Genomic DNA, 23592 nt, shown 5'->3' on the forward strand with positions numbered 1-23592 from the left:
ATGTATACCGAACCGCCATTGAGGAATGGGACAACCTGGACCAACAGTGCTTTGATGAACTTGTGGATAGTATGCCACGGTGAATACAGGCATGCATCAATGCAAGAGGATGTGCTACTGGGTATTAGAGGTACTGGTGTGTACAGCAATGTGGACTACCACCCCTGAAGGTCTTGCTGTATGGTGGTACAACATGCAATGTGTGGTTTTCATGAGCAATAAAAAGGGCAGAAATGATGTTTATGTTGATCTCTATTCCAATTTTCTGTACAGGTTCCAGAACTCTCGGAACCAAGGTGATGCAAAACTTTTTGATGTGTGTACAATTAGAAGAGTCAGAGTTTGCATGGCTACTTCCTCAATAAGCCTATTTCAGCTCTTACCTCTTATTTATGTGCCATGAAAACAAAGTTGAAAGAGAAGAGTGTGTGTGTGTGTGTGTGTGTGTGTGTGTGTGTGTAAAAGACAGACTGAAAAGCGGGGCACCAACTGTCTCATCTTACCTTCCTCAGCACCTTTAAACATTTGCGTAAAAAATTTTGGCATGCAAACATATTCACACTCTTTTTAACATGCAACTCACCTCTAACTTCCATAAGCTCCCCTAACTGTGACTCACTCACACCCACTAGTCCATCATTGAAAGTCACTCACATCCATTCACCCCTACTTGCCATATCTCACTCATTCATTCAGCCCAATTCATTGTCTTTATCTCTCTGTCACTACCTCCTGTGTTACAGCCACAGTCCCTTTTGTTCTGTCCTACTAATGCAGTCTCCTCTCACTGTCACTGTCTCCCTCCTGCTCTTTCTCTCTTTCTCACAGCTAATATCTCATTCCTTTTTTCCACAAGCTGCTGTCTCTTCTCACTGTCACTGTCTCTCTCTTCTTCATTGTCATGTACACTCTCTCTCTCTCTCTCTCTCTCCCCCCCCCCCCCCACGCCCCTCTCTCAGTTTTCAGTATCACTGGATCTCATCCACTTCTTACTTTCTCCTTCTTACCCCTCCCCCTCCCTCCCCTGACACTGTCTCCTTCGTGCCCTTTTCCTAACACTATTCTGTCACTGTCAACTATGTTCTACCAACATTGTGTCCTCCACTTTCTCTCACACTGTCATTGTCTCTTCCACTCTTTCTACACCACAACCACTGTCTACTATCCTTCAGTATTTATTACTTTTCCGTCCCTTTCCCACTTTCACTGTCACCTTCTCCCTCACCATAAAAAGTGTGAATAGGTTCATATACCAAAACTTTTGGTAAATTTTTAAAAGTGCTGAGGAAGGCAGAATGAAGCAGATTGTGTCCCACTTGTCAGTCACAGTCTTTTAATAAACATGAGCACATTCATCTCTTTGGTGCCCTGAAAGGACCATTTTTCTGATGGTTCTCTTCTTTTTCCTGCTACAGCAGGGCATGTTACTTATACGAAAAGAACTTTGTGGGTCAGTAAAATTTTGATAGTTTACCTGTGTGAAATTGAAATAATACAAAACTATATAATTGAACACCACAGACCAGCTTTTAACTGCACTTGCATGAACTTCAGTACAACACCAATGTGGGGTTTCTGTGACCCTTATGATGATAACAGAGGCACTTTACAACATATTTCTCCAGGCTATGTCACTACATCACCCTATAAGCTACATTTCTGCCTCACATCAGATTTTACATGTGTGTTTCAAGTGTACAAACATGGTAAATTTGAATCTCTGTATCTCAAAATGGGTAAAGATACCAAGAAAATTTTCAGGGTAGTTCGAGATTTACTTCTTAGAAATATACCATAAACATTACAGTCATTCACTGTGCATAGCCATGTTGGAATCTGTGGCTTGGTTTTGGTAAAAAAAATTTGTCAGGAACCACCCATGAACTAAATGGAGCTTCCATAAGACCCTTAAGGTGCAGCCTAAACCACATCCAATGCAAAAAGAAATCAATTTGCTCCTCTTGCCTAAGCTGGAGGAAGTGTGTATATTTAAACTTTGACTTAATACTGTAGGGTAGTTACAGTAAATGATCCTTTGGTAGGATATACAACTGGTCCCTTGCCAAAGGGCTATCAAAAACACTTGCCCTACCTTTCTATCACCAACAGAACCCACAGTATGTGCCCCAGAATAATCCCATTCTTATGTATGGCATTTTGGAACATGTTAGGTAGTGTAGCATATGTTTTCACTTGTGTACAGATTTCAAAAATGTTAAACAGCCAGACAGGTCAATGAGACATTCAGGGTGAGTCTAAAACGACTACCCAGCTTTGAAAAGGTATAGAAATTTACTGAAATAACTTACAAATTCAGTAAATGTGTCATTTAAAACCAAACAACCTCAAGTTTGATTCACATGGTGCATCTGTATCCCATTCTGCCACAAGGAGCACCAGCGCAGTGCACAGTTAAAATGGCTACAGTCTCTGGTGCAGAGTGTGCTCACTGTGTGTTTTGGTTTCATGAAATGATCTCAGCAACAACTGTCCAGCATAAATTTCACACTGTATATGCTAAAGAACCTCCAAGCAGGTCTACAATGTTCTCTTGACACAAGATCTTTGTTGAGATGGGTTGTTCACTGGGATATGATAAATCACCAGGTCGCCCACGTGTTGTTGAGTATTTTGTATCTGGGCATGCCTGAAAACTTTCTAATTCCATATACCAATGCAGATGTGTGAGATTGGATGGTTTCCTACCAGCATATTTGTGCACCAACTCATTTCCTCATGGACGTTCAAGGTTTCCTTGATAATCACTTCCCAGATTTATGGATTGGCTGTGAAGGGCCAATTGCGAAGCCACCTCGCTCCCCAGACTTGACACCACCGGATTTCTGTCTCTTGGATTTCGTTACAAACCAATTGTATGTTCCTCCCCTACCCAACAATTTAGATGACCTAAAAAATCAAATCTACACCACCATTGCATAAGTTACACTCACTTTGTTGCAATGAGTTTGGCAAGAAATTGATTACTCGTGGGACATTTGCTGCATCATAAATGGTAGTGATGTCAAACCAAAATGGCACTCAACATTTTTACATGAAACTTGAGATTGTTTGTTACAAAATGACACAGTTTTAAAGTCCTTCTTAACTCAACCTGCACTAACAAGAAAGCTCCCAATACTTACCTAAATGGTTTGCTCGGCAAGAAACTATAAACTATTTACAAATTCTAAGAGTTTTAGCATCAATCCATAAACATAGTGATAAACATGCGTGTTCCACAAGAGACAATACCTGCCTCATGGAAAGTAATTTACTTATTTGCTACTGTCCTAGTTGGCAAGACCTTAGATATCTTCAATTTAGTTTAGAGTTTTTGTTCGTCACCTATAACAGAAAAGTCTACAAAGTGGGGGTCGGCTTAGCAATGGGCAAATGTTTTATGTTTCCTGTCAGAAATCTTTTTTAAATTAATTAAAAAAATTACCCAGGCATAAATTAAAAAATACTGTGTTACTGCTGATACACAGATGACAGTATAGTTCTATCTGAGGCACTAAACAGGGGTTGGATGAGATCAACAATAAAATTTAGCCAACACACATAAAAATTGTGTTTATGCTTGAAAATAAATCCAAATGTACAATCAAATTCCTCAAGATGTCTGATAGCTGATTAGATGGGATACTGGTGTTTAAACAGTACAGAAATCATATGTTTTCAGGAATAACTATTGGGAGTAACTCCAAACATACAGATGACATAAATAGGCATATTTATACTCAGTGTTGCCACAACATTAAAGCTGTCCCTCAGTTATTAGGAAAGAGCCAAAGAACTACATGCTACAAAGAGATTGCATTTAGAAATACTTATCAATAATGTGAGAAGGTCAAATTATACTGCACTACAAATCAAAATGTTCAAAGAGCAAAACAAAGCCAGACAAGAACTCAAGTCAAAAATAAACTTTGTTGTGTGTACATATAAATGTCCTGTAGATGACTGCAGAGCAAAATATTTCCCTAAGCTGGCAATGTAAATCATAGATTGGACTAATAATTTTCTTAGATACACCTTGAAATGCAGAGAGATACAGAAAAATACAACCAGCGGACAGTGTGTAAAAATCAATTGTGGAAGCACATTTCAGTCAGACAGGAAGACAGTTTCATGTACGCTATAACATTAAAATGCAACCAAGCATACCATAGAGGGAAGATTTAAGATAGCATGTATGTAATTCATGCTGCAGATAAAGGTTTGTTAAATGCAACAGAAGAATTGGGAATGATTAAGGAAAACAAAATAAACCTGAAAAATTTGATACATGAGCCATGCAAGTTCAAGGTGAATAAATTTTTCTGCTTTCTCAATGAGGTGTGTTAAAATGGTTTGTACATATCAACATGACACACATTCCCATAGAAGTGTTGTAACTTTCTCAGTTGTGCTTCAATCATACACCTGACCAATGATATACAGATCCAACTCATACCAATTTGTGTCTGGTTCTGACATGGAGGCATTACCAAAGATGGCTCTGAGCACTATGCGACTTAACTTCTGAGGTCATCAGTCACCTGTAACTTAGAACTAATTAAAACTAACTAACCTAAGGACATCACACACATCCATGCCCGAGGCAGGATTCGAACCTGCGACTGTAGCAGGCACGTGGTTCCAGACTGAAGTGCCTGGAACCGCATGGCCACAACGGCTGGCGAGGCATTACCCTTTGACGTGCTGTAAGCTGATGTTTAGCGATCAACTTTATCTGAGATTGTAAGTCTGCACAGATCTGATAATGTCTGCATCGGAAGAGAAATTTGAGGCCTTTTATCTGAATATTAATTACAATAGTTGCTGTTTCCCCAGCAAGGGATGCTCATGTTTGATGATAATGACCTATGACAGCAGCTGAATGATACACAGTGTTGGAAATTATTATAAAGGTACATGGCTATCTGTGAAAAAACATGTTTATTTACATATTTGGTATTGCACGAACAAAATACATTCTCACTTCACCATCAGAATTAAGTTGAATACTTAAAAATTGAGAGAAGTCAGTCTTTTGGGTAGGAAGGGGCAGAAGCTGGTATACGGCACGTCTGCTAGAAGACGCGCACAGTGGTGAATGTCACTAGCTCTCTACAGTTACACCTTGGGGGTCCCTATCAGATGATGAGCAAGTAAGTATTAAGACGTACAAAGAAAAGGGCCTGTCTAATTGCCAGATTGCTAAGAAATTAGGGCTTTTGTATTGTGTTATTGATAGTTTTGTCAGACTGGGTGCACAGTATGACAAAAACGGGAAATATGGCCGGACACGGGAATTGTCAGAATGAGATATGCATTTGACTCTGCATAAAGAAAAAGTCAACAGTTTTTGTGTTCCTCTCAAATAGTGGTTGATTTGCAATTATCAGTCACTACCACATGCATTAGATACATCCCAGCTCAAGACATGAATCCAGCATTCAAGAAACAGCTCCATAAGCCACCTTTAAACAATGTGCATAAGGAGGCTTGACTGAAGATTGCATAAAGTACGTTGTGGACAGTAAAATGGAACAAAGTAATTTTCAGTGATGAGAAAAGGCTTAATCTGAGTGGCCCAAATGATTTTCAGTATTGTTGGCATGACCTCCATACAGAAAAAAACATTTGGATGAGTAGAAACTTTGGCGGTGGCAGCATTATGATCTGGGCAGCATTTTCTGCAAAAGCTTGTCCAACATAGCATGATTGCCCAAAAAAGGAAGTCTGATGATTATAAAGGAATGCTGGAAATTGAACTGGTTCATATATTTGAGAAATTTGATATGATAGTGTAATATTCGAACATGATAATGCTGGGTGTACAGGTCTGCCAAGACATCTGGATTTAAATCCCATGGAGAATATGTGGGGGATTGTAGCATAATGCGTTTATTGCAATGAACAACAGTCAGACTGTGGCCGACATGAAAACTGTAATTCTAATGAAGCGACCTAAATCTCAGAAAAAAATCACTGCCCTTGTACAATCAATGCCTAAGTGGATTTCCGCAGTAATTAAGAACAATGGAGATTTTACTAAATAGTTGTGATCTATTTACTGTTTACATTATGTTATTTTGACAACAATTCATAAGTGCCTTTATATCAGTTTTCAACTCTTAAGGTTGTGTCGTTTCTCTAATTTTTTTAAAGTACCAATGCAAAAGGTAAAATGAGAATGTATTTTGTTTTGCTTTATTGTCAACTGTACAGGAAAAAAGCGAGCAATACCAAATATGTAGATAAGTATGTTTTTTTCCACAAACAACCACATATCTTTATACCAGTTTTCACCACTGTAGAACAAAATTTTACTCACATACCATGGTCATGACACACACAATGTTAAATAGGATCCTGGTCTAAAAATTTAGTTTTAGGCTCATTGTTACTCTTGGTTAGGCAATGTTAGTGACATCTAACCCCACCCCACCCTCGAATGATGGACCTTGCTGAGAGAGGTGGCTTGAACACCTCAGCAACACAGATAACAGTGGAACAGTAGAGAGACAGCATGAAGGTGGTTCATTGAACCCTCTGCCAGGCACTTCATTGTTAAGAGCAGAGTAATGATGTTGAGGTAGACTGTAGGTTCAACAAGAATGGATGACTGGTTGGTTGGTTCGTTGGGGAATGGGATCAAACAGCAAGGTCATTGATCCCATGATCTAATGTGACAGAAACCAAGGGAGGAACAACACAAACAGCACAGTCCAGTCGAGGTGAAGGGGAAACAGAAAAACAAAAAGGTAAAAGGATCTTGAAGGCAGCAGGAAGAGGAAAGGAAAGGAAGGGGAGGGGGCAGCGAGAGAAGGGGCATCCCAGAAACACCACATGCATTGGGGCACCAGTGTAATATTCGAACATGATAATGCTGGGTGTACAGGTCTGCCAAGACATCTGGATTTAAATCCCATAGCGAATATGTGGGGGATTGTAGCATAATGCGTTTATTGCAATGAACAACAGTCAGACTGTGGCCGACATGAAACCCTTTCCAATCCCTACATCATACCATGATGAAACACAACGGGGACAACACCAAGAGGAGAAAACAAGAAAGAGGGAAACAAAAGACTAGTCAAAATGTAGGGAGAGCCCAGCCAGTGTGGAGGCGTCTAGCCTCAACCACAATGTTAATTGATGGACTCCATTTCCAGAGTGAAATTCTAGGTTTTAAACCTGTGAGGACAAACCTACTAACACGTGGGACAAGGAAGATGGGAGGGAGTATTTAGTGTGAAGAGCCAAAAGGCGGGGGCAGTCCAGCAAAATATGGACCATGGTGAGAGCGAGAGGGGGTGTCCCCACAGCTGCAAAAGGGGGAGGGGGGGAGTAGCTCATTGTGGATAAAAAGAAAAACCATGGGTCAACCTAGTATGGCCAATACAAAAACAGCAGAGGATGGTAGATGCCACCAGGGGAGGCGGAGGAAGAACACTACATGGTGGGAGTCTCCTTGATTGCATGAAGTTTATTAAAGAGGGGGTAAGCCACCCCCCTTCCCACCCGCCCACGATGTTAGCCAACAATTGAGCAAACAGTGATATGACAATGTCGCAATTCCGCCCCTGGAGGGGTCACGTAGAATGGGAAGGGGGGCGTAGGCAGCTGCCCCCACCCCCTGCCAGCCAGATGATCAGCAAGTTCATTACCTGGCATAACTAAGTGGCTGGGAACCCAATGGAAATCAACTCAACAAGCAGCATTGCCAAAATTGGTGAAAAGGTCATCAATGGCGAAGACCAAGAGGTCACGGGAAACACACTGAGTGATAGCCTGATAGTGCATACATAACAAAACCTGGGTGAGGCCATCAATTTTGCAGTAACACCCCATACATGACATGCAAAAGATGGTGTTCTGTACCAACAGAAGACATATCCAACATGATCGGTGGATTTAGAGCCATCAGTGTAAAAAACAGTGGGCTCCTGAAACTCTCATAAGAGTAGGCAGAATAAACAACAGAACACCACTGGAGTGATGGAGGCTTTCGGATCCAGGAAGAGATCCATCTGAATTTAGGGCTGAGAAACTAATAAGGGGACCAAAGGGAAGGGTGGGGGGGTGGGGGGGGGGGGAGTTGGGAGAGTACAAGGAGAAGAGGCCAGGGAGGAGAGATGAAAAAAAAAAAACGGTGGAGAGAAGCAAGACAGAGCCCAACCTGGTAAACCCACTCGAGAGTGGGCAGTAGACAGGCGATGTCCTGAAGCTGCGAAAAGAATAGAATATGAGAGGTGAGCAGGGGAAGAGTGGATAGTGATGGCTTAGGAAACAAGAAGTTGGGACCTTCAAACCAAAAGGGGAGGAATCTCAGCATCAACCAGAAGATTATTTCACCACTCTGTTAACACTGGTATCGGTATCTGCGAGGATGGTGGGCAGATCTCCAGCCAGATCAAGGGCTGTCATAATATCAGTATACAAGACACACATAGTCACAATATGCTGAAGTGAAAGCAGCACGCCACAAACTTCACAGAATGGTGGATCCTCCTACCAGAGGAGGAAGCCATGTGTGAAAGGGCTATGCCCGATGCACAGTCTGGTAAGCAAAACCTCCTTCCAGCCCTTGTGGTCGATTTGAGCGACCACTGTTTGTTGTCTGACACCTGCAACCATTCAGTCTCCCACTGACTCATGATGCATCTGTCAGACAAAGAGATAATGGCATGCAACTAAGAGAGTTGGAACAGACAAGAAAACTTGTATGCTGATGTCTGTGAATCCTCTCCAGTGCCATCAGAATGCCAGACAACTCCGCATCATAACTTGTAAATTGTTCTGGAAGAAGCACTTGAAAAACTCTATCAGGGAAAACCACATAACAACTCAGAGCATTCTTCTTCTGGGTTCCATCTGTATAAATAATGATAAAACTATGGTACATACTTAAAATATATGAAAACAAAGTTGCAAAAACCAGATCTGGAGTACAACTTTTCATGTACTGTGTCAAGCTTAAAATTACTTTGGGCTTCTGAAGACACCAAGGCAGCAGTGCGTTCCATCTCTGGGTGTGTATTTTCATGCCCAAGAGATCCAGATCCTTGAGACAGTTTGTGGCATGTGTACCAAATAGCTGGGTCACTTGGGGCTGATTCCTGAACAGTCGTTCGAATGGGTTTGGACCACTGAACTAACTGCCAATGAGTGAGGTGACCTGAGATTTTCAGCACCTGTTGAGCCAAAAGGATACGTCACCGAATCCGGAATGGTGTCTCACCAGCCTCTGCACACAGACTCTGAACTGGGCTGGTCTGAAAGGCTCCAGTCGATATCCGAATGCCCTCATGGTGGACAGCATCTAACATCCAGAGGTAGGAAGGACGGTCCAATCCGTAGACCATGCTGCCATAGTCTAAGCGTGATCGAACAAATGCCCTACAATACTGCAGGAGCCGGGACCTGTCAGCTGCCCATGTTTTTTTTGCCAAGGCATTTTAAAATGTTCAACAACTGGAAGCCCTTTGTTCGTAGGTCTTTCAGGTGTGGGAGCCATGTTAATTTCGAGTCAAATAATAAACCCAGAAAGCGTACAGTGTCTTGAAAACGTAAAATACAATCCCCCATTGTAAGATCTGGTTGGTTAAAACTCCGACAAGCACAATTAAAATTGACACACAAGGTCTTCTCAGGTGAGAACCAGTTGTCTGGGCCCAGGTCTCCAGCCTCCTAATGGTCAGCTGTAGCTGCCTCATTGCCGTTGTACAATCAGAGGAAAAGTAGAAGATTGCAAAGACATCCACAAACAAAGAGCATTTGACAGGGCTCCTGAATGTGGAGGAAATGCCATTGATAGTGATGGAAAACAATGTGACACTGAGGACACTGCCCTGGGGCACACCATTCTCCTGAACAAAGCAATCAGACATGGTGTCGCCACAATGCGATAACGAAAACGCCGCCGGTCCTCAAGAAAGGATTGGATCAGAAGCAGCAGGCTTCCACGTGGTTATCATTCATGAAGTCGGCAAAGGATGTTGTAGCTCCAGGTAGTGTCATATGCTTTTTCGAGGTCAAAAAACACACAAACTAAATGGTAAGGACTCCTGTATTGCTGTCTCCAGTAGAATTAAGATGTCAAGAGTGGAACAGTAGAACCTGAAACCGCACTGGGAGCAGCTCAGGTGACCTCGGGACTCGAGCAGCCAGACAAGGCAGCGGTTGACCATGTGTTCAAGAGTCTTACCCATACAAGTGGTAAGGGCGACACTCCGATAACTGTTAGGGGCACTACGGTCCTTGCCTGGTTTCCAGAATGGAATTAATATTGCCTCCTTCCATGTCATGGGGTACTGTCCATCAAACCACATCTGACTGAAAAAAGACAGTAGCTGATCTTTCACCTGAGGGAACAGATTACAAAGCATGGTATAATGGATCTCATCAGGTCCTGGAGCAGTGTCTCTGGCTGCAGATAAAGTTGATTTCAGTTCCCACATGGAGAGTGGAAGGTTGTAGACTTCCTCATTACGTGAGAAGAAATTGAGCTTCCTCATCTCTGCAGTCTGACGGAATACCTGAACATCAGGAGATTGTCTGGGACGACTTAGTAACAGTAAAGAAGTGTTCAGCTACAACGTGAGCCATGTCTTCTGGCATGTCCGCCAAGACCCCATTATTTGACAAGGCCGTAAGGAGATGTCGACTACCCTTGCCTGAAATCCGTCTTATTGATTCCCAAACGTGTACAGCGGAAGTGGACTGATTAATGGAAGTCATGAATTCACTCCAGGAATCCCTCTTCCATTCTTTGATCACTCACCTTGCATGTGCTCTTGCAGACCTGAAGGCATGAAGACTGTTTGTAGCTGGACACTGTTTGAAGTTCTGGAGAGCTGTCCATCTGGCCCTGATTGCTAATCGACAGTCGTCATTCCACCAAGGTACAGACCGTCATCTGAGGTGGTTACTAGATCTGGGGATGGACTCTGTGGCAGCCCTTTTGGATCTCAAGAGTGATGTGGGCCACCGCCTCCTGTGCACAATCCTTTTGTTCAAAAATAGCCTGCCGACTATACTGTAACCAATTTGCCCTTTGTATCAGCCACCTGCGTGGTCTCCTGCTGGCCACCATCCTAGGCAGCAGATTTAATCCACACTGGGAAGTGGTCACTAGAATGTAAATCTGGAGCCACTTCCCACTGAACTGAGTCTGCAATAGCTGGGGAACGAAAACAAAGATCAACAGCCAAAAAAGACCCTGTAGCTGTGGAAAAGTGAGTCATCTTACACACGTTCAGAAGGCAGGTTTTCTCAGAATGGACGAGTTGTTTGATCATCCGACCCCTGGGGCAAGTAGTAACCAAGCCCCACAGCACATGTTGAAGTCCCCAAGGAGGAATGGGCTTGGGAGTGCCTGGAAGAGGTCTGCCAGTGCGTCCACATCCAAAATGCCATTTGGGGGCAGTACAAAGAACACACTATGATAGTAATGGGTGCAAGAACTTTCACAGCAATTGCTCGCATGGTCGTGATAAGACGGACAGGAGAGGAGTGGCATCTGCCATCAAGGAAAATAGCCATTCCACCTTTAGCCCTGTCTCCAGTAGTATCATCCTTCCTGTGTATGTGTTAGCCCTGTAATGCAGGTGTGTCTGTGACTTTAAGATGCGTCTCTTGTTTATCCTGGACCAGCAGCTGCAATTCTTCCAGATGTGAGCAATATCCATTCAAATTCCACTGCAACACAGAAGTTCCTATGGAAGCCATTGTTTAGTGATGGTGGTTCTTTTCTTTCTCCTCGGAGGCGGTGATTTACCGGGGAGTTCAGGGGGAACGTTAGCCGGTTCTGTGCTCTCTAGTTCCTCCAATTGGAAGAGCATAGTCGCCATCAGAAAGTGAGAGAGCTCATCGATCCAAAGGTTTACCTACTGCTTTCTTCGACTTAGAACTACTTTTCAAAGGACTTTTTCTTTACTGGCATGAGGAAGCGGCTGCCTGGGTTGTGGGGATGGCTTAGTTGGCTTCTGATGTTGGGGAGTGGTATGTGGCTTAGGTGGTAAGACTACTGTTGATGGCTTACGAACATCAGTTGCATGTGGAGTGTTTCCCCCAAAGGTACATCGACATCTGCATGTGCTCATACTGGAATCTCTGGTCTGAGTTTTTGTGGAAGCATCACGCTTAGCTATTGTTGTCTTAAGGGCTGATGCAAAAGAAGAAGCAAAAACTGGGGGTTTCATGGTTTTGCCAGCCTTTTCAGCTTTACTATACGGTATGTGTCTCTTTACTTTCAACTCTTGAATTTTCTTTTCCTTGTTGTAAACCCCACACTTTCTGCACCACACTGGGTGATCTTCAGAGCAGTTTACACATTTCAAAGGAAGTGTACAAGAAGTCTCTGACTCATGAGCGGAGCCTCCACAATTGCCACAAGTAGCCTTCCCATTACATCCCATAGTGGTATGGCCAAATCTTTGACATTTATAGCATCGCGTGGGATTAGGAACAAATGGGCAAACCTTAAGGTGGATATAGCCAGCAAGAATATGTTCCAGTAATTTGGGAGTACTAAATGTTAGAATAAACGTTGCCAATTGTTCCAATTTGCCATTGACTCTCCTCATGTAATTCTGCACTTTCGTGACACTCACATTCTTCCACTCTTCATGGTTCTCCGCAGGGTCCACCTCCATTACATCAGAGCAGGTAACCACCCTTACTACAGTTAAGGCTGTTATGCAATTGAGCCTCGACTGGGTAGTCACCTAGGCCTTACATCTCAGAAGCTTAGATATTTGGTTGGAATTGGCAGTTTCAACTAAAAGCATTCTATTACGTAGTTGTTTGACACTTTTCAGAGACCCAGCAATACCTTCCAATGCCTTGTGAATATAGAAAGGGGATATCTTCTCAAAGTTTCCCTTGTTTCGCTTGATTACAATGAAAGTGTTATGGCACACTAATGCCCTGTTACTATTACTCTGAGGCTTCTTTTTGGGAGGATAGACCAACTGAGCTCTCTTTGAGGAGTGGGTGTACGTGCTGCCTGACGGTACATCTGTCCTGTCAGTAGTAGTGGTTTCATGGGAGAGTTCCATAGGGATCCCATGAGATGCAAGGGAAACACCTGTCGACCCAGGTAGAGCCCTGCATGCCTGAGCAAGCCTGATACCACTGGAGGGAGGGGGGGGGGGTGCCTACTAAAGACTGTTTTCCTCAACAGCCATTCACCTCCTCAGCACATAGCACACCTTGAGGTTGAGGGGTTTTTATAGTGTGTACCTTCCTCGCAGTCCAGGCAGTGAAGCCATGACCCCCGTTCTCTGAAACACACAACATTTTACCGCTGCGCCACATGGTGGTCGTTGAAGTAAGACCAGAGCTTTTGGTGACAGATGACTGGTGGCACTTACCAGTCCCCAGCTCAGGAACTCCAGGGCTGCCCAGCCCGTACACAGCAAATGAATGCTGAGGCCCTGAGGGAGTCAAAAAGGAGGCCCAATAATTGGAACTGAGGGACACAGTCATGTGTTATGCGTCAAAGATAGTACAGTGACAGAAATGCACCACCCTCGACTTAAGGGGGAGAGAACTAGAAAATGTGTGAGCGTGTCCACATGGAGAAACACCAGATAGCATCTTGAAGCTGTTGTTCCACAAAGACTACCAAGTGGGAGCAAGCCCAAATACACAAATCATACACACACAGAGCAGGGGTGAGCAAAGCTCCAGCAGAGGCCACAATTCCATTAATAGTGATGATAAAAAGGACACTTAACGCGGAGCCCTGTGGAATGCCATTCTCCTGGATCTGCAGAGAGCTGAGAACGGTGTCAACCCAAACTCTGAACGAGAGAGGAAATGATGAATAAAAATTGGGAGGGGGCTCTAAAAACCCCACTCACGGAGCGTAAGTAGGATGCGACAGCACCAAGCTCTCTTACCCCTTATACCTTACAAAGATCCAAGGAAACTGCGACAAGACGGTGGTGCTGAGAAAAGGCTTGCCAAATTTCAGTTTCCAATCAAAGCAGCACTAGTAAGGAGATAAAAGTTCCTGAGATTCAAGGAAGCTGCTGAGCTGATGAACCTTCATCCACATAAATAACTTGCAGGAGACAATCATCAGACTGATGGGCTGGTAACTATCACGGGACAACAGATCCTTGCCAGGCTTAATGACAGGAACCACAATACTGTCCCTCTACTGAGATGGGAAAATGCCTTGGAGCCAAATACGGTTAAACAACAAGAGGAGATAATATTCTGTAGAAGTTTGAGGTGTTGAAGCAACCTCTGGTTACGGATGGAACCAGAGCCAGGGCTTGAATCACAGAAAGATGAGTCAGAAGATGTTCCCTTTTATTGTAGGATTTCGTCTGACAAGTGATAAGACACAGGTGGGAAAATTCAGCCCGTTGTTTCTGGTTGAGGAAGGTGGCTGGATAGGAGGCTGACACAGATGCCATTGCAAAATGGATCGCAAGGAGTCCTGCAAGAACTGATGGACCCGTACAAAGGCCACCTGGAAGGGCAAGGCTTGGAACGGAAGACTGCCACTGACAACCTTGAAGGGTGCGGATTGTAATCCTTAACCAAGATGAAAGGACAGAAGATTCTACGGAGGACACAATGTGTTCACAACACACCCACTTGCTCTGTTTTGTTAAGTAACACACTTTGGCACAAAAACTTTTAAAGGTAATAAGGCCAGCAGAGGATGGGTGCCACTTAAGATGTTGCAAGGCATAGAGACAATTATGGATGGCAGTGGAAAGGCCATGCTCCCCCATGGAACTGGCAAGTGATGAAGAGGTCCTATTGAGTGTGGAACGGCAATGCTGGCAGTGCCAATTATCTTATCGGACAGATCACAAACGACTTCATCAGCGCAATCTGACTAATAAGGTGTGAATATGATCTATTAGGTATATAGAGGCCAATCAGCATGATGGAAAGCCCTGCAGGGTAATCTGGCCATTGGGAGATGGGAATGGAACAAGAGAATCAATGAGAAATGGTCACTATCACAGACGTCATCATGTGACGAGAAGTGTAAGGATAGAAGAAGGGGAGGGGAAGTCAGCGAAAGATCAATAGCAGAGAAAGTTGCATAGGTAGGGGGGGGGGGGGGGAGTTGCTAAAGGAGGGCAGTCATGGTAAGAGGTGCAAGTGATCCATCAGGAGGGAGACAGAGATTGCAAACCAAGACTGCAGAGTCTAAGTGGACCCGGACAGTAGCTGTTTCCAATGTGGTATGAAGGGAGTCCGTGTACTAACAACGTCCATACGGACCAACATGCAAATGCCACTAGATGCCTTCAAAGGGCTGACCCAGTACTGACAGAAATCCTGGAACCCACAAAGGATCACTTTGTGAACATCAGTAAAAGGAGATTCCTGGAACTGACACAAGCTGCTGAGTAAAAGGAAATATGAAATTGCAATTCTGGGAGGTGACAGTAGTATCCATTACAGTTCCACTGAACGACTACAGAACAGGGATCCAAATGGGAGGGAAGAGACTGAAGCCAATCATGTCACTGGTCACCATCCATCACCAAGGACAGGGTGATATCCATAAATAAAGACATCAGACTCATGTTTTGAGATGGGAGATGGCACCTCCAGGAGCACCAGGGGAAAGGGGGGGGGGCACTTGTCCAAGGACTTACACTTTTTTTTCTTCTTCTTCTTCTTTTCTTTTATAGGTCAAGGACGGCACACACAAAGGGAGAGCAGGCTTCTGCAAGATCCAGAACGGAAGAGCGAGCAACTTTGGGGAGCACGGACAGTGAGTCCCCCAGCTGAGTTGTGTGCTAAAGAAGGTGGAAGAAGGGGGAAACTTCTCTGCTGACTGGGGAAGGAGAGTGGGACCCAGAGGGGGGAGTGTGGGAGCAGCATGGGGGGGGGAGGGTGGAGGAGAGAAGTGATATACTGGTGTAAAGAGGAGGGAGGGAAGGGGGGGAGAAAAGGACAAAAAGAGAGACAAAGTTAGACTTAATGGGTAAAGTTGGTCATATTTCTGCTGGGCCTCAGTGTACAATAAATGATCATGGGACTCACAGTCTCATACCTTCTTTTCCTTCTTATCATCAGGGCAATTTGGCGAGCAGGAAGAGTGATGGTTGTGACAGTTACTACACATGAGTGACGAAACAGGAGCTCCCCTCATGGAGTGGATGTCCACATACTGCATAGAGCATCCACCGTACAGTGGGAAAGCTTGTGCCCGAAATGCAAACACCAACAACACCTCATGGGTGGGAGGGTGTACAGCTTCACACCATAATGGTAACACATAACCTTGACCTTTTATGGGAGGGTATCTCCTTCACACGCCAGAACATAGATGCTGATGTCAATGCGATTGTCCTTAAGACCTTCCTGAACATGCCTGTCACTCCAGATTGGCCCAGAGCTCTGCATCAGTTTGAAGGATGAGGTTACTACAAAAAATGAATCCCTGAACCATATTCAAAGTCTGGTGAGGAGTAATGGACACCAAGTTGTTGCCAAGGAGGTCACAAACATGAAGAACTGCAGACTGGGCAGGAGAAGTAGTTCTGATCAACAGCAAACCTGACTGCATCTTACTAGCTTTCCATATTTTCCACAAAAAAATAATGGCTTGGTGGTGGTGAAAATTTCCCCATCAGGCCTAATGCAGATCAGGTAGTGGGCAAAGTGTTTCACCCCAAGCTAGTGAGCCTCTTCCTAGGGTGTAGCCAGGGAAGCAAAGGCCACAGGGTTGTAGAAAGCAGCATTAAATGACCCATTATCAATTGAAGAGACGGCCTTAGACGAAGGGCCAGTTTTTGTGGAGGTCAATACATTTCATACGCAAAGCTTCAACCTGATACCACCCACTCTGATCAGGGGCTATCGCCATGAGCACCGCCTAGCTACAGCAAGGATCGTCTGGTACGGCGGCCTTTTGCCAGGAGTCCAATGCTCCAGAATGACAAGCAACCACTCCTAGGCATACATGGGGAGACAACAGGTCAGGTATCAAAAGTGTGATCACTGTGTTATCGAGAGGTCCAGCCAGATGGGTACTTAACAGCTCCAGGAGCAGACTTGCTACATGTGCTGGTGACTTAGTAGGGTGAGGGGGCGGGGCTACAGTGGGGAAGGAAGAGGGGAAGGAGGGGCAGCGGGGAATCTATGCTGTAGATGCTAGGGAGTTCTTCACCAAATGGCTCACACTAAGGAGAGAAAATTTAGAAGTGAAAGTCAAACCCCAAACAGGGGACCAAAGCTGTCAAAAAGGAAAAGACAAGAGGAACAAAAACTGGAAGGAATGCAAGAAACCAGGCAGATAGTCAGGTCAAAATAAGTAAGAATACCAAGAGAGGGGAAGGCAGACAGAGAATGAGCACAAGGAGGGAGGGGCATGGGGAAAGAAATGTAGCTCAGGAGGGAAGAGTGGGCCGCAATAGTTTAGGGCCCTGTGTGCACGTCACACATGAACTTAGGAAAGAACTGTGAGCCCCCTGGGGGCCAACGACAATGGAAGGGTATTTTTGGAGAAGCCAAACAAACATGTAGCTCCTGAAGAGGGGCAGCAGCCTTTTAGTAGCTGCAGGGGCAAAAGTCTGGATGGCTGACTGACCCGCCCTTGCAACATTATGAAACATGACCTTGCTGCGCTGGTACTGTGGACAGCTGAAAGCAAGGGGAAATTACAGCTATTACTTTTCCTGAGGATATGCAACTCTACTGTATGGTTACATGGTGATAGTATGCTCCTGGATAAAATATTCTAGAGAGAAAATAGTCACCAACTCTGATCTCCAGGTGGGAACTTCTCTGGAGGATGTCTTCATCAGAAAAAAATGAAACTGGCCTTCTAGAGATCAGAGTGTAGAATGTTAGCTCTCTAAAATGGGCAAGCAGGATAGAAAATTTAAGAAGAGACATGGACAGGCTGAAGTTAGATATTGTGAGGATTAGTGAAGCTCAGTGCAGGATGAACAGCACTTCTGGTCAGGTGAGTACTATGTTATACAGGGTACCATTTTCCACTGTGTACCAGAAGTCTAGGTATTGATTGATGAGAGGACCCAGAACAAAAAAGGTCAAATGTACTTATGTCCGGAAATGCATGGTTTCCATGCTAGAGACCATTTATTCAATCATACATTGTTACAGAGACTACCATCTAATACCAGCTGTGCCATGTAACCACAGTTATAGTACGTGTTGAAAATGGTTTCCATGTGCCTCAACACATGCATGTAAGCACCATAGCATGTTCTGTCTCACATGTTCACATTGGCCAGACTGGATTCAAACAGTGTCGAAGGCAGTAGGAATACGCTGCTCCAGTGTCTCCACTGCACTGATGCTGATAAATCACTGTCACCACACCATGGTGAAGATACCACTCCATGTAAAGGTGGCCTCATCTGTGAATAGGATGAGTGACACGAATCCCAGAATCGTTGTTGCCTGGTGACAAAACTGCTCCTGATGTAGAAAGTCTGTCGCTAGTAAGCCCTGCACGTGCTTAACGTGATGAGGGTAGCAACAACTGTCATGGAGAATGTTCCTCACAGTTGTCTGACTTACCCTGTACTGGCAGGTCACCTTCCACATTTTCCTCCAAGTCTTGTGTCCGAACATTTCAGATACGTCCTTCGCGAATTACTGCTTCCTGAAATGACCCTTCCTCAGACAAATGGCGAAACACTGTTGCAAATATTGAATGCTGTGATTGTTATCAGCAGGGATACATCTCCTGACATAATCTTGCTGCCTAACCATTGTGTACAACACTGTATCACACCAACTACAAGGTGAGTCAGCAAGAGAAGTGAATCAGCTAGAAAATTATGAATTACTAAGGCAGAAGAGAATGCTAGGGAATAAGGTAAGAGGAACAGTACCACCTTCTAGGAGACCATGCATACTTTAACTGTTGCTGCATGGTACAGCATGTATTACACTACAGTCTCTGAAACAAAGTATGATTGAATAAATGGTGTCTATCACGGAAACCACGCATTTTCAGACATAAGTTCATTAGACCTTTTTTGTTCTGTATCCTCTCATCAATCAATTTCTAGAGTCTGTACATGGTGGAAAAAATCACCATGTATATACAAAGTCAAATCGGACTAATGCTGGAGTATGTTTAATAATGAATAAATGTGTGTAAGCTGTGATGAACAGTGTAGTGAATACTATATCACAGGCAAAATAGGCACGAATCTGATACCTGACACACTTTTACAAGTTTATATGCCAACTAGCTTGGCAGATGAACATATTACAAGAATGAAATATGAGGTAAAAGAAATTGTTCAAGTAGTTACAGCAGAGAAAAATTTAACTGTGACGTGGGACTAGAATTCAATAGAAGGAAAGAAAGACAAGGAAAAATAGTAGGAGAATAAGAACTGGAGGAAAGGAGTGAAAGAGGAATTCATCCGGTAGAATGTTGCACAGAGTATAGTTTAATCATTGCTAACAGTTGGTTTATAAATGGAGAGGAGGAGGTTGTGTACATGGAAGAGACCGGAATACACTTCAAGTTTTCAGATTTGTTATAGAATGGTAAGATAGAGATTCCAGGACCAGATTAAACTGTAAGACACTTACAGGGACAGAGGTGGACTCTGACCACAATTTATTGGTCATGTACTGTAGATTAAAACTAAGTAAACTGCCAAAAGATATGGAGGCAAGAATATGGGACCTGGATAAGTTGATATAACTAAAGATTGTTCTGTGTTTAAAACAGAGCATCAGTGAACAACTGACAGGAAAAGCGGGAAGAAATACAGTAGAAAAATATGGGTGGTTTTGAGAGATGAAATAGTGAAAGCAGTAGAGGTTCAAATAGGTAAAAAGACAAAGCCTAGTAGAAATCATTGGATACCCCAGGAGATATTGATTTTAACTGATGAAAGGAGAAAATATAAATATGCAACAAATGAAGCAGGCAAAAGGGAATACAAATGTCTAAAAAATGACAGTGATAGATAGTGCAAAATGCCTACACAGGAATGAATGGCTAAAGGACATGTTAGGATATAGAAGCATATATAATTATGTGAACGATAGATATTGCTTGTTGAAAAATTAAAGATGCCTTTGAAGAAAAGGCAGGTGTAGGAATATCAAGAGATCACATGAAAAACCAGTACTAAGCAAAGAAGGAAAGTTGGAGGGTGGAAGGAATGAAGTTGAAGGCAATATTACAGAAAAGGAAGAGGATGTAGATGAAGGTGAGATGGGAAGTATGAACTGTGCGAAGAATTTGACACAGCACTGAAAGACCTAAGATGAAACAACACCCCTGGAATAGATGACAATCCATCACAACTACTGATTATGTTAAGAGAGCCATAACAAAACTATTCCATCTAATGTGTACGATGTGTGAGACGGGTTTAATACCCCCAGACTTCAAGAAGAATGAAATACCAGAGAAGGCATTTAAAAACTGGAATACACTCTTTGAAAGTAGCAAGGTAAAATACAGGGAACAAAAGATTATTCACAACCGGTAAAGTAACCAGATACCAGTTACAAGAGTCACAACAGGGAAGCTGTGGCTGAGAAGGGAGTGAGCAGGGTTGTCGCCTATCCCCAATGTTAAACTGTACATTGAGCATGCAGCACACGAAACCAAAGAAAAATCTGGAGAAGGAATTCAAGTTCAGGGATAAGAGATAAAGACACTGAGGTTTGCCGCTGACATTGTAATTTTGTGAGAGACAGCAATGGGTTTGGAAGAGCAGTGGAATGGAATGGGCATTCTCTAGAAAGAAGGATGAAGATGAACATCAACAGAAAAAAAAGAATAGTAATGGAATGCAGCTGAATTCAACACGGTGATGCTGAGAGAATTAGGTTTACGAAAAGAGACACAGAACATAGTAGATGAGTTCTGCTATTTAGGCAGCAAGATAACTGACGATGTCTGAAGTGAAAATGTGGTGCTACAGAAGAATGTTGAATATTATCTGGGTAGATTACGTAACTAATGAGGAGGTAGTGAACAGGACTGGAGAGAAAAACTTGGAGCAAAACTTGATTAAAAGAAAGGACTAGCTAATAGGAAACTTTATAAAATATAAAGGGATCATAAATTTAATACTGGAGGGGTGGGGGTAAAAATTATAAAGGAAGACCAAGAGATGAATATAGTAAGCAGGTTCAACTTGACATAGGTTGCACCAGTTATTCGCAAATAAAGAGACTTGCACAGGATAAAGTAGCTTGGAGAGCTGCAGCAAACCAGACTGAAGACCTCAACAACAGTGACATTTCCTATTCTCCACTATTGGCATAGCATTTCTTTCCCTATCTTATCTCCCAACTATTTTTCTCACAACAAAAAATAGGTTTCTATCAATGCTCTTGACATTTATTCATCAGCAATCGGTAGGCCTTTGTCTTCTTTGTGTTACTGTACAATGTGAAAATCTATAATACTTGTGCTATTCAAATGATCTCAAATTAATCTTGCCCAGTGTATTGCTACAAACAATCGGCTTTGTTCTTAAGATTTCAGTTTTAATTTATGTGAAGTCGACGCATGTAGTGAGTTTCAAGTTTTGTCTTCTCTAGAGAAATCATTTTTATAAGCAGCACCCTAAGTTTATATTATCAAAGCTATAAACTCACAAAATTACTATGTTAATCAACAATCTAATGTTACTAATACCATTATCTAAATGGTAGATCAATATTAGTCATTTTTATATAAAATATTTCTCAGACCTTTGTTGCCAAGTAGACACATGTAACGAGCATCTCCTTTGGGTGATAATCCATAGCAGAGTTTCGCAGATAGAATCGTTTGAAGTAGTGGAAAGCAGCACCCATAACAGCCCGTGGAACTGGAGGCTGAAAGCGCCGACAAAAATCTCGTAGGTGGAGCTCAAACTGACGCACCAAGCAACGTTCTTCTGCAGCTGTCAGGAAGAATCTAGACATGTCACCTGCCTTAACGGCAGCTTCATCTTCACGGTGGCGTTCTATGTACTGGGCATTGGCTTCTGTACGTAATGTAATAAGCTCTGACTCATTACTGAATGTCCAGCTGCGTTTTTGAGTGCTGGACATATACATGATAGTGCCTGTGCACAAACAAAATGAAAGTATTAGAGGCATGAAGTTAAAAATATACTGCACACAATTAAAATGAAAGATTTAAGAACAGAAAAACTTTCTACTTACCAAGCAGCAGCTGATATACGAACTGCCACATTCAGAGTAACATCATACTTCATGTGACAAATGAGAGGAAAGGGTTGGAAAAAACATAACTATTCTAGGATTAAGTAGAAATGTCACCTAGTATTCCATCATGGGAAGGAAACAAGTCACTAAATTTGTAACAACACATAGGATTTGAAATAATTAGAATTTACAAGCAGAAAGCACAATTACAACAGAAAAATTATTAGAAAAACATAATGGAATTAGAAGCACAGCTGGGCACAAAGTAGATAGTGACAAACAAAAATTATCTAATAGAATTTAGGAAATAGCAGAAAAAAGCAAAAGATAAAAGATAGCTAAAACAAGCATAAGTGAAAAACTGGCAAGCGAAGGAATAAAATTGTGTTGACAACAAGAGACAATTGTATAAATTAAATCTAACATGAAGGGCAGAAAAGAAATAAATGCCAATAATCTTATTCCCACATGGAAGTTCTGGGATACTGATGATGGAAGGAAGAATCTTTATTACCTGCCTAGTGAAGCAGTGTGTTGCAGTCCACTCTGCAAATTGTTTTGCATTTTGGTACTGGACACTTTTTACCGAAGTCCATGCTTTCCTTATAAAAGTCAGTGTCAGAAATAAGATCAGTTCCTACATAATAATCATCATCAATAGCAGCAGCAGTGGGTGGCAGCCACAATTTCTATCCAAGTACCGAGCCCAGGTATGCCTGCAATTTCTTTTTCAATGGAAAACAGTCTTGAGTGATATTCACTCCCGCAATATTTCATTTCTCATTGGTCTGGCTGCCTCCCTCAGTCTTTTGGACTCCATTCCAGCTCCGCCTTTGTCTAGCAATCAAAGATGTCTTCCCCCTTTTTGTCTTTCCTTGTAACCTAACAGAGAACTTTCTATGCCCCACTGCACAATTCTAAGCTTCTGTCTAGTATATTCATAAAGTGTCCAGGTTTCACAGCAGAAAATCTGACTGGGGAAGAAACTGATGAAAAACTATTTTTTCAGTTTTACTGCCATGTTTGACCTGGAGATTGAGTGTCTGCCAAATGCTTGCCAGCCTAGCTAGATGTGTCGAAAGAGTTGTGATCTTTTGTCTCCCATCATATTTAAAGCTGGCCAAGGTAGATGTATTCTCTGACACTGTCCAGTAGTGTGTTTCCTACTGTGCATCAGTTCTTAGACATAACTTTTGTCTTAGAAAGAGTTACATTCAGTTCCACTGTTTGATATTCTGGAGTGATATCTGATCCCATTGTTTGTAGTTCTCCAACATCATTTGCCAATAGTACAATGTCAACTGCAAATCTCAGGTTGTTAAGTCTCTTCCCAATGCATTTAATTCTTTTTTGTTCCCAGTTCAATTTTGACACTGTCATTTCCAGGAAGGCTGAGAACAGCTTGGGAGAAATGAGATCACCTTATTTCACTCCTCTGTG

The 23592-nt window shown here is 42.8% G+C and overlaps 2 protein-coding genes across 3 annotated transcripts in view; one reads left to right on the forward strand and one right to left on the reverse strand.

Moving 5' to 3' along the window:
* LOC126195691 (cilia- and flagella-associated protein 45-like) overlaps positions 1-23592 on the forward strand; it is a 141965-nt gene that overhangs the window by 72029 nt on the left and 46344 nt on the right. The gene's annotated exons all lie outside the window — the stretch shown is intronic.
* LOC126195165 (cyclin-H) overlaps positions 1-23592 on the reverse strand; it is a 77133-nt gene that overhangs the window by 5745 nt on the left and 47796 nt on the right. For both annotated transcript variants that reach the window (XM_049933676.1, XM_049933675.1), the window contains one exon: positions 21691-22049. In XM_049933676.1, the coding sequence (XP_049789633.1) occupies positions 21691-22041 (351 nt within the window). In that variant the 5' untranslated portion in view covers positions 22042-22049. The remainder of the gene's footprint in view (positions 1-21690; positions 22050-23592) is intronic.

The sequence above is a fragment of the Schistocerca nitens genome, chromosome 7, assembly GCF_023898315.1.
Source record: "Schistocerca nitens isolate TAMUIC-IGC-003100 chromosome 7, iqSchNite1.1, whole genome shotgun sequence".
NCBI classification, from domain to species: Eukaryota; Metazoa; Arthropoda; class Insecta; order Orthoptera; family Acrididae; genus Schistocerca; species Schistocerca nitens.